Source organism: Larus michahellis, chromosome 3 (assembly GCF_964199755.1).
Source record: "Larus michahellis chromosome 3, bLarMic1.1, whole genome shotgun sequence".
Classification (NCBI taxonomy): Eukaryota; Metazoa; Chordata; class Aves; order Charadriiformes; family Laridae; genus Larus; species Larus michahellis.
Window position 1 is genome coordinate 92551939 of NC_133898.1, and position 12245 is coordinate 92564183.

Consider the following 12245-nt stretch of genomic DNA (forward strand, 5'->3'; position numbering starts at 1 on the left):
AATATTTGAGCAGCAAGCTTTGCACTCTGAAGTGTTCCTATGAAGACAAGGTTCTTTCTGTAGTTTGCTTGAAAAACTTTATTAAAAGGATCAAAATTAATTATTTAAAGTGGCATTCAAAACCATTTCGGATTGTAAAAGGTTAAAAAATACGTATATAGCATTGCTCAGTTAAAATGCAAACTCGTTCTCTGAAGTGACAGTATGTTATTCTTATAAAGGAACATGTGTACAGAAATTCAGGCTCTGAAAGAAGGTTTTCCTAACTCTTTTCAACCATGGTGATCCCAGGAAAGTAAAGAGCTGGCTGCACTTCGGCTTTCATTTTGGAATACTGAAGTTTCCTTAAAATGTAGATCTTTACTGCCTTCTATTTTCTAATGTCATTTTCAGAAATAGTGTTGTGGGGGGAAATCACCTTATCACCACTGACTAACCGTCCCTGTGTGCACTCCACTGGAGACACAAGTTTGCAGAGTCCAAGTCAAAGTTCTTGCTAGTACCCCTGATGACCCTGTAGGAGGTGGTTTTGTCATGAGATGCGAGTTTCTTTGCAGAGCACAAAAAAGACGAGGCTAGCCTCAGGTCTCCATTCCTTCTCACTACCTGTTCTGAGAGTGAGTTCACTGTTTTTCTAAGCAACTTTAATTCTAGTTAGTTATTTCATGAATTAATTGGTTCTACCTGTTAGTTTTTCTTTTTTCTTTCCCCAAAGAAACCTGTTTTGTTTTGGAGACCCATTTGCTGTGAATGGACGGAAAGTTTCAGACTTCAGTATATCTCCTGCAGAGCTCTGGTTATTATTTCATAGAATGGTTAGACTTGGAAGGGACCTTAAAGATCATCTAGTTCCAACCCCCCTGTCATGGGCAGGGACAACCTGGTTGCTCACAGCCCCATCCAGCCTGGCCTTGAACACCTCCAGGGATGGGGCATCCATAACTTCTTTGGGCAACCTGTTGCAGTGTTTCACCACCCTCACAGGAAAGAATTTCTTCCTACTATCCAATCTAAATCTCCCCTTTTTCAGTTTAAAACCGTTGCCCTTTGTCCTGTTGCTACCCTCCCTGATAAAGAGTCCCTCCCCATCTTTCCTGTAGGCCCCCTTTAGGTACTGGAAGGCTGCTATAAAGTCTTGTTCACCCTCCAGGCTGCACAACCCCAATTCTCTCAGCCTGTCCTCATAGGAGAGGTGCTCCAGCCCTCTGAGCATCTTCGTGGCCCTCCTCTGGACTCTCTCCAACAGGTCCATGCCCTTCTTATGTTGGGGGCCCCAGAGCTGGACGCAGTACTCCAGGTGGGGTCTCACCAGAGCAGAGTAGAGGGACAGAATCACCTCCCTCGACTTGCTGGCCACACTTCTTTTACATTTGGCCTTCTGGGCTGTGAGCGCACATTGCCGGCTTATGTTGAGCTTCTCATCAGCCAACACCCCCAAGTCCGTCTCCTCAGGGCTGCTCTCAATCCATTCTCCGCCCAGACTGTATTTGTGCTTGGGATTGCCCCAGCCCACCCACGGGATCTTGCACTTGGCCTGGTTGAAATTCATGAGGTTCGCCCATGCCCAGCCTGCGGGTTGGTGCACTCAAGACACTTTGCCTTGGGGGATAATGCAAGACAGTGCTATGATCAGATACTCAGTATCTGTTTGTGCTCAAATTATACTACCCGTTTTGACCAGCAGAGGCATGTACGCATAAGGAATTCATGTGCTGGCTGATTTCTTACTAATTTCCCTACATCAGTTTAGCTTACTCACATGACAACTGTAATTAACAGAGATCTGATGTCCCAGGTTGCGCTGTGTTACGGTCTCTGCGGAGTCTTCCCGTGCACATTGTGAGATTCATCCCTCTTGCTGATTTGTTGGGGTGCTTGTGCCTTCTTTGGAAGACGGTTATCTTTCTCAAATCAGCCCACGCTTGGGAAAAGCGTTCTGCCAGGTGCCAGCACAGTGTGCCATTTACATCTCGTCACTAGTTGGATTTCGTTTGTAAGCCACGCTGGCTTCATCTGCTGCACCATTTTAGTGTATGATCAGTGATGCTTTTTAGAAGCAGATCTCCTGATCATCTCTGCTTATCGCATTTTCTCTGGTACTAGGGAGCTAGCTGTTTTAGAACTCATTAACTGAATTTATTTCACATGAAATTAAGCTGGAAAATGCTGTCTAGGAATGCAGGCACCGAGGGGTGCGCAGTCCAAAGGTAGACTGAGGTAATGTCCCTCACTGCCCCCCCCCCCCCCCCCCCCAATACACCTGGCGTAGACTTCAGTTGTTCACTCCTGCAGTTTCACTTCTGTTGTGCCACGTGACGTGTTCGTGAAGATATAAGCACTGGGCAGTCGCCTGGTACCCTTACCCGGCAGAAGCTGGTGATGGAGGTGAATGCTAAACGTCTGTACCAGCATGGTGTGAGCCACCTGTATGGAGTCCATGAGGTGATCTGGCAGGCAGCGGGGAAGATGGAAGGCTGGCGCTTTCTGAGTGCCCATCTGTGAGAAGAGCACGCTATCATAGAGCAAAAAAGTTCTTCAACACAGATTTTTTTTTTGTTTTGTTTTGTTTTTTTTGGTAAGTGCTAGAGTCAATTTACAGCTGATGCTTGTATTGCCACAGTGTTCCTGTATTTCTTGTCTGACACAGATCTGTTTCTTCTAGTATCAACATGTTGGAATCTGCTAGGAGTATAATACACATTCCCTGGTGCTTGTGCTGCCAACTCTGTTGCCAAGAATAGGGTACACGCAGGCTGCCTCTTCATCAACGGGCTGAATAAGGAATGCCTGGAAATCTGTCAGGGCAGGTGAAAGCTTGAGTTCAATCAGAAACGTGCCCACTTCTCTCAGAGATTTTCTGTGTGCTCCTTCCTTCTCAATATTCCTGGTGCCTGTGCCTGTTTGTATGTTTTTTTAACTAGAATTCTTAATGAACGTGGGTAGTCAGCCTTAGTACAGCCGGTAGCAATTGGATGTTATGCTGTATTGGATCCACTAGATTGAAAGAGTTACCAGCCACCCTGGTTAAAACAAACAAGTGAACAAATCCCCCCCCCCCATAAAGACACCAACAGGATTCCTGTCTTTCCCAGCTGTGTTTCTGTTCTGAAGGTCTGTGAGCAGCTCAGTCATCTTCCAAACGTACTTTTGTCAGGCTTGCAAGAATAGGTGAGGACTTCTCTTCTCAGCTGATGCACTTTGCAAAATATGCCTACAAAAGCCTTGTTCTGCTGGCTTGTGATGACCTGCCAACAGCAATAAAAACTGCTTTTGGAACATCAACAGTGTATTGCATGTTTATGCATAGTTACTTGGAGGAAGACAACGGTTGTTTTTCAATAGACTAACAGATGTGGTTCAGACGCTACATGCGTTCTTTCTGCTTACCGTTTTGGTATAGTCATCTGTACTTTCCAAATGAGCAGGAAAAAGCAGTGGAGAGGTTCATGCCTCTGGCTGTGGATATTGTTCATAATCGTGGTATTGCTTTGATAGACTTCGCACCTGTGCTGGAATGTATGGGCGTATATAGGCACTCACTAACTGTGTTTTCTCTATTAGGCGTTTTGTGTAAACATTCATACTTATTTCGTTAGCTTTTCCCATCAAGGTACAATAGATAGCCTGTTGTACAAAGGATTACTTTGGTCTTTTTCTTAACGCAGACCTTTTATCTTTCACTCGCTTCAAGAGCTTGGCTTCTATTATTAATTAACCACTTACCAATCCATGGAATTTCCTCATTAAAAGCCTTCCAAGAATATTTCATGTTTATAATAACAGTTGCTGTTTAATCTTAAAGATATGAATAACGATAACATTGGAGTTAGACTAAAAAAAGACAAGCAAGACAAAGTACAACAGTAAGCATTATGTCACATCTCAAATATTAAATTTTTCAGCGCATGTTAATAGCAAAATCCCATGCTTATTGGAATTGTGACTATAATCTCAATTTTTTGTATTAGATATCCAACTGTATGTTTTTCGCTTGGCTTTCCTCTGAGCCAAATTCTCATAAAGTGCAAAACACCTAAGCAGAGCTGTAATGCCACTTTGTGTTATGGCTGCTGCATCCTTCAGACGTGCATTGCTAACAACTGTAGAATACACACTTGTAGTGGAATAGTGCACAGTATATACTTTATAAAACCTGCTCATTGGCTCAGTAACTTTGGCATGCATTGATCTGCTGTTGCGTTCTGAAATGCCATGTGCAAGGGTCTAAGCTTTCAAAGCTTGACAGTAATCAAGGAACCATTATATTTAAGGTGCAAGACAGATTATCCATGTGCAGAGGTATCATAGAGTGGTTAGAGTTGGAAGGGACCTTAAAGATCACCTAGTTCCAACCCCCCTGCCATGGGCAGGGACACCTCCCACTAGACCAGGCTGCTCAAAGCCCCATCCAGCCTGGCCTTGAACACTTGCAAGGATGGGACATCCACGGCTTCTCTGGGCAACCTGTGCCAGTGTCTCACCACCCTCACAGTAAACAATTTCTTCCTAACATCTAATCTAAATCTCCCGTCCCTTCGTCCTGTTGCTACCCTCCCTGATAGAGAGTCCCTCCTCGTCTTTCCTGTACGTCCCCTTTAGGTACTGCTATAAGGTGTCCCCGAAGCCTTGTTCACTCTCCAGGCTGAACAACCCCAGCTCTCTCGGCCTGTCTTCATAGGAGAGGTGCTCCATTCCTCTGATCATCTTCACGGCCCTCTTCTGGACTCGTTCCAACAGGTCTGTGTCCTTCCTGTGCTGAGGACTCCGAAGCTGGACACAGCACTCCACACATACAGCATTCAAAAGATACTGCTTCTGGTTTGGGGTGGAAGTTGAAATAATTTTTGGAAGTCAAAAAGCTTTGCCCTAAGATGGCCTTCACATGATTTTTTTTTTTTTTTTTTTTAAAATAGATCACCTATGGGACTGCTGTTAATGATTTAGTTAGGCCTGAAACTTTATCTACATTGCACAATGGGCTGCTTTGAGTTGGCTGGGTTTGTATCGCCTCTTGTCAGGTCGTGGGGTGTATCTGAAAAATAAATGAGGCTCTTGTTTAAGTTAAAATAATTCAACTAAGACTTTCCCAGTATCCTGGTTTCAGTATTGAGGAGGATATAGACTTCAGTTTATACGGGGTTTTTTAAATAACATACCAGGGACGCTTTCATACAGCAGGCGTGAATAATTATGTGTTCCTTTTAGGTTCATTACTTTCCTGGATACCAGTCATCCACCAGTGCATTAACCATATTTTCTCTTTCATGTCCTTTATGTAATCGCTTGGTGTTGTTTAGTTTGAGTGAACTTTGTGAAGATAATGCCAGCAGTTCAGCACTTAACAAAAGAGAGGGCATAAAGAAGTACAAGTCAAAACCTGAGTCTTGCCAGATTGCCTGATGTTATTCTTCCGAAGAGTGCAGAGCATTCTGTTTAGAGACTGGCATGATTCAGAGCCTCTACAAAAAATGAATCACATTTAAGCAAATTATTTCCTGCTCCTTGGAACTATTTTTAATTTGGGAGTGATACGGAAAAATCTGTGTCAGTAGCAATAATCTCAACCTAGGAAACACTGTAATTACGTTGCATTTGCTTCTAGTTCTGGCATATTTTTTTTTTTTTTTTAGAAGCTTGGCATAAACTTTTGAACTTTCTTTTCATAATACAGAGTATTTTGTATAAGTTCTCTTTTATCTTTAGATCAACAGTTTTGGGGATAAGATAATTTAAAATAAACTGTTAATGGTGATTGCTGCTTAGTGTCAAATGTGGAGAGCCTCAAGACTTGGAGAACTTCTCCTTTCCAGCTGCTGGAGACCACAGACTTGGGGTGCTTGGGGAGAGACAGAAGGAGGTGTGCTTAGGTGGTGCAGGACACCTAATGGGATGCAGAGAAGACCACCTTGGGATTTAAAAAATATTATATATTTTGGAGAAGAATCGAAGGCAAAAAAAGGGGTGAGGGGTGGAACATAAGAAAATAGGAATAAAATGAAAATAATTGGGATAAATGGAAAAAACCCAAATGTCGGTGACTTACAAAGATTCATGAAGTTCTTGCTATAAATAATCAAGCTGGCACGGAAGAAGTTGTTGTCCCCTCCCCCGTAAAAAAATTGGGTGTTTTGTCTATAACCTGTTGTATTTATTTCACATTGGAAGCCAACAGGATATTTTAGGAACACTTGGATGCTGTAGGTTCCCTTGTGATTTAAGGCTGACAAACTCCATATCCTTTACGCCTCTCGTTGACGGAATGAGGTGCATCGAAGGAGTCAAAGCCTGGGATAAAAGTCCAGATGTGTGAAGGTATCAGGAGAAAAAGAGCTCATGAATTACTGCCTTGGTCGCCCAGCTGCTGTGTTCTAAATCCAGCTATTTTGGTTGTTGGGTGTCTTGGAGAGTGAACATTTATTTATTTTATTTTTTTAATAAACAATATAATAGAAAGATGATTAGTTCTTCAAAAGCTCTCAAAGCTACTTTTGATGGAAAAAAAAAACCAAACACCAAACCCCAGGACCCCCACCCACCGCCCCCCAAAACTGCCACCAAAGCACAGATCTAAAGGCTATCCTTTTACCTTTGAATGCAATGTTTTCAGTATTACCTTTTTGTTTTTAGCTTTTTAATGATTTATTCAAGAATAATGCAAACCGGTCTGAGAATACAGAAAGACGACAAAATCAGAACTACTTCATGGAAATGATGACTGTAGAAGGAGTCTATGACTACTTAATGTATGTTGGTAAGAAATGATTTCTCTTAATTCTTCTTGCACTCCATGCCAAAGAGGAAGCTCAAGTTCTTTGGTAAGAAATAAAGTTCTATTGTAGTACTCGTCTATAATTCAGCACTTGCAAGCTTAACAGTATGCAGCTTAGGAACGCAGTCATTCTTTAGAAGACCTTATTGCTGCACTAAAACAGCATAATTTATCTTTCGTTATCGCTCAGTTGTTTTGTTATATCTCTTTCTTTCTGCATCTCAGAGTATGAGCTCACGGGAGGTAGGTCCCCTCCTTTTTCTCCAATGTGCCTAGGTTGCTTGTACATTCTGAGAACTAATTAATAAACATCATTAAAGGAAGTATTTGATAAGCAATCTGGAGAATAGCGGAGAATATATTCCCAGTGTTGCACTAACTGCAACATTGTTTGCTTGTTTGCAATCTTTTCTGTCTTTTTTTCTTTTGAACAAGTGACTCCTTTATCATCATGATCAGAAGAACCTTATAAACGCGTTTTACTGTAACTTTGCAGGTAGGGTAGTCTTCCGCATTCCTGACTGGCTGCATCACCTCCTGATGGGAGGAAGAATTCTCCTCAAAAATACCTTGGAATTGTACACAGACTATTACTTGCATTATAAGTTAGAACAGCTATTTCAGGAGCATCGTTTGGTTTCTCTCATCACGCTGCTGCGAGGTTAGTAAAAGTTACACCTTCGATGTGAAAATGCTGCTTTAGTTTGATATTTGAAATCCCTTCTTGTTAAGTTTCCAAGTACCAAACTTTGCAATGCTTGACGAAAGCTAACGGAGGTTTAAAAATCAAGTTGGGCCTATAAAAAGATTCTCAAAGCCTGTCGCGGGAAGATGCTGAGTCGGCCATGTCTGTCAGTGGTGATTACAGGGAAAAGTATTATAAACAGTAATTTGCTAAGGTGTGCAAAGAACGTCAAAAACAGAATAAAGGTGGTTTAGTGTATCAGGGCGTGAATGTTTCATGCTATCTTTTTCACTTGCGTGCTGCACCATGGTCCTTCAATGTTAATTTTTTCTTTCCCTTTGTTGTGGGGGGGCTTTTGAGAGGGCTTGAGTGTTCTTGACCTTCAAATAAGGGAAGGGGAGGGAGGCTAAACAAAATAATTTAGAAATGACCTCACAACTATAGAGAAGTATTATCTGACTACAGTCTGATCTAAACAACGCATCTGGCCCAAGCTCGGGTATCAAGACAGCTCGGTCTGTAGCAAGCCAAAAAGAAATCTTGTGAAAGACAAAAAAGGGAAAGGAGTAAATCTTTCGGAGCCTAAAACCAAAACTGAGTGCCTAATATTTCCGATAAACAAAAATTCTTAATTTTTTTTATTCATAGATAAATCTGAAATTTTTAACAGTTCCAGACAGTGCTTTAGCACAAGGTATAAATACTGCTTATAGTTTTGAAAGTATAAGGGAAGTTCTAAGGCGATCATAACTAACCTAAAGTAGAATTGATCCAAACCTAGAAGATAATGCTTTAAAAACTTGAAAAGAATGGAAAAAAATTGGCAAAAGATTATTGTCCTTCACACAGGTGGAGTATAATGGGTTCAATCAGGCTAACGTAATCAAAAAACTATTATCTGGCAAGGCTAGAATTCCCTTCCAGTCGGGATCATACAGAAAAGAAGCTCAACTTCAAAGCCATAATCCAAACCACTTTTTATATGTTTTTTTATATGCCGGTGATGCGTTGTTGACTAAAAGGGTTTGGTTTTTTTCAACGTGTGTTTGCTGCAGATGCCGTGTTCTGTGAGAACACCGAACCCCGCTCCGTCCAGGATAAACAGAAGCGAGCAAAGCAGACTTTTGAAGAAATGATGAGATACATTCCAGGTTCTGTATTTCATGACTCTCTCTCTCTGAGTATGGTTAATTGTTCAAGCAGATATATAACCCAAATACACTCGCGTTAGTTTTCCAAATGAAATAATGCTTACGCTGCTAAGGTCTGAGTTGACCAGAATACTGCTATTAGGTGTAAAAACCCTGGAGCTCAGCTTCATCACTTAAGTGTTGCTGACTAAGGTTGTAGCAAAGTGATTAATAAAGACACGAGGGAAACAGAGCGCTTTACAAGTGTACGTAATACCATAATTTCTTCATCTTTAGAATGCTCCTGTGGTTTGTATCTTATCCCGATGAAAACTGGGTTAAAAAAGGCACACCATGAAGCTAGAAGATAAATCTGAGCTCTCCTTAGACTATAAGCTAGGGAAGAGGGGCCCATTTGCTAGGTTATTCAGAAAGTAATGAAAAAATTTCACCTTGTTGTTTATTAAACAATGTACTAGGACAATACCTTGATATTATAAAAAGTGTAATAATTAGTTAGGTGTGCAGCCCTGAAGGAAAGGGAGGAAAAAAGACAGAACCAAAGGCAGTGTTTATTTTTCTATTTACCCTTTTAGACGGATAAAATTTGAACTCTATTTTAAACTTTTTTAATTACTGGAGTTCTAGAAATGCATCGTGTAACTGTTTTGCAGTGCTTCCCTAACGACTTGTATATTTGTTGTTGGTACCTGCTCTAGATTTAATAGGCAAGTGCATCGGGGAAGAGGCTAAATACGAAGGCATCCGGCTTCTGTTTGACGGAATGCAGCAGCCGGTGCTCAACAAACAGGTAACTTGCAGCGTGTGAGAAACTCGCCTTTGGGCACGGAACGTCCCAAAGTGAACGTGTGGCAATAGCAGAGGAGTGAGCTCTAATTCAGAGCTAAAAATAAAAAGTAGTAGCGTTGCCTTGGAACTTTCTTGATTTTTATTTTTTTTATTTTTTTTTTTTATTTTAGTTAACTTATGTTCTGCTGGACATTGGGATCCAAGAACTCTTTCCAGAGCTCAGTAAGGTACGTGCTAACTCCATTCAGGAGCTGCAGAATTCTTCAAGCTGCTGGTGGGTCTGGTCGTTGCAGCATTGCTGCTGTTGTTCCTTTCTAATACTAATTTTAAATTTTGGGGGAAAATCCTGTATTTTACTAACGTGTTGAAATCATCAAAATCTGGATTATTTAAATTTTTGTTAATAAGCTCTTTCTAAATCCCTTTGAACCCATTTGTCTAGCATCCACCAAGTCTGAGCTGCCTTTCAGCAGAACTGGACAGAGCAGTCAGTGGTCAGGATCTCTGTGCCTGCCTTTTTCATTGATGGTCACCGCTCTGTCTTATGTATTTCCTGCTTTAGGAAGTGAATTCAGCACACAGAGCTCAGGCTGAGCTTTCAGCATTTTTCTTGAGAATGTTTGGCAGGAGGGTTTCTTACCTCTGGTATGGTCACTGCAATGTTAACTCCCGCTATCCAGATAAAGGACAGAGAATTCGCACGACACAAAATACTGTATAAATGCGTATCGTTAGGTTTGGGATCCACCTGATGTTTGTACTTACGTATATAAAACCTTCACAAAGCTTTACGTAGTAAGTTTACAGCTTGGTCTTCGTGGGAAGCAGGAGGTGTTAGGTAGCGAACTAGATACAATCAAACAAAACACCCCCTCACTTACAATTCAGGTGTCTGTTGCACGAGCCCTGTTCCCAAGAACTGTGGAGTGCCAGCAGTGATTTCTTTTGCGTGATAAACAGAAACAAACGATAGATATCAGAACAAGCGAGGGCACCTTCCATTTGTTTTCACTGAAATAAGGCCAGCTTAGCAAGTCCGACCTACTTTGCATCAGCTCTGTAGCATCTCCTCACATCAGTGTCCAAAACAGTTAAAAACACACAAAAGACCACCCAACCAACCAACCGAAGGAATAAAGTAGTGGCCTGGTGACTTGTGTGCTGCAAAAAAGACCTGACTTAGCCCTGCTGTTTTACTCCGCTGAACTGTTTGCCTGTCTCCACAGCTAATAATATATATATAGGAACAGCAAAGGGCTACGAAGATGATTAAGGGACTAGAACATCTTTCTTACGAGGAAGGGCTGAGGGACTTCACAGAATGGTAGGGGTTGAAAGGGACCTCTGGAGATCATCTAGTCCAACCCCCCTGCCAGAGCAGCATCACCTAGAGCAGGTTGCACAGGAACACGTCCAGGTGGGTTTTGAATGTCTCCAGAGACGGAGACTCCACCACCTCTCTGGGCAGCCTCAGAGTAAAGAAGTTCCTTCTCATGTTGAGATGGAACTTCCTGTGTTCAAGTTTGTCTGGAGAAGAGAAGACTGAGGGGGGATCTCATCAAAGCTTATAAATACTGAAAGGGTGGGCGTCAGGAGGATGGGGCCAGACTCTTCTCAGTGGTGCCCAGTGACAGGACGAGGGGCAACGGGCACAAACTTGAATCATTCCTAGCAGAAGAAGGAAAGAAATCCAGTTGAAAAAATATCATGCCAGTGCCATTTCCAGAGCAGAAAGTTGCTGTGTTAATAAAGTTGTAGTTAGTAGTTAGGAATGGGGGAGGTGAGAACTTCCAGAGATAGAAAATACCTATTTCAAGAAATAGCATTTAAAAACCTGAAAGGAGCAGCCTTCCTTTCTCTTAACTCTGGTTTCGAGTGGATGTTTTCAAACACCGTTAGATCATTGCAGCTCAGTTTGGTTATTTATATGTAAATATGCGTTTTCGTACTTAATAAAATGTCAATTTTTCTCTCCATTACTGTTTGGCAGGGGCCGAAGGAAGCCAGCTCTGTGTCATCTTGGATGTGAACGCAAGGACCTTGCTGGACAGGAACAGACAGTAGAAACATCTGCTGTGCACGGTTGTAACGGACATGTGACGTTTTCACCTTGCATTGTATATTTTCTTGTAAATAACATGAAATTTAAGTTCTAAAAAATCTCTTTATGCAATAAAGACATTAAAATTTAATACCAATTACAAGTAAATAAAATATCTGTACTTTTTATTTAAAGATTGTTTTAGCTGTTATCAGTAACAGTCAAATTAATTTTCCCATAATCTCTGGGCGTGAATTTACAGGATGACATAAAATAAGGGAAGCCGGCCAATGTGTGCTTTGCTAAAAGAGCAATTACTGTTGTCTCCCTTAAAGGATACGCAGAAAAATTGTTTGGAAGAAGTTGTAGAAAGCTCCCATGAAGTTATTTTTAACTGCCTTAACAAATCTTACTGATTTTTTTAAAACAAAATTACACGATTGAATCTATTGCATATAAATATCATCTCAGAACTATTTTTGGCCTTCGTGCTTTCCGTGACCATGGAAAATCATGTGTGTAATTTAGCTTCTTTAATGTCTGACCTTCAACTCTAAAACACTCTTTAAAATAATAATGGGTGTGAAAAGCGGTTTTGACTTTTACCGTAGCCTTTATTTTTCTGTAATTTCTTATCTGGGTTTGTCGGGTTTTTTTCTGCCACCCTTTCTACAGGCTAGAGAAGAGGATGTGAGTCTGCTCATAGCATTTTCTAAAAAATTATTAGTACAAAAATGCATGGGGAGGTTTTCCCTGTAAATCTTAATTTGTTGGCCCAGCGTTTATAAAAGAGTCTTTGAAAACGACTTT

At 41.3% G+C, this 12245-nt stretch overlaps 1 protein-coding gene across 2 annotated transcripts in view; it reads left to right on the top strand.

Annotated features, from left to right (window-relative positions):
• Window positions 1-12241, top strand: part of SNX14 (sorting nexin 14) — a 56750-nt gene extending 44509 nt beyond the window's left edge. For both annotated transcript variants that reach the window (XM_074581213.1, XM_074581214.1), the window contains 6 exons: window positions 6628-6751; window positions 7266-7430; window positions 8510-8605; window positions 9304-9395; window positions 9565-9621; window positions 11385-12241. In XM_074581213.1, coding sequence (XP_074437314.1) covers window positions 6628-6751; window positions 7266-7430; window positions 8510-8605; window positions 9304-9395; window positions 9565-9621; window positions 11385-11423 — 573 coding nt within the window. In that variant the 3' untranslated portion in view covers window positions 11424-12241. The remainder of the gene's footprint in view (window positions 1-6627; window positions 6752-7265; window positions 7431-8509; window positions 8606-9303; window positions 9396-9564; window positions 9622-11384) is intronic.
• The last annotated feature ends 4 nt before the right edge of the window (window positions 12242-12245 follow it).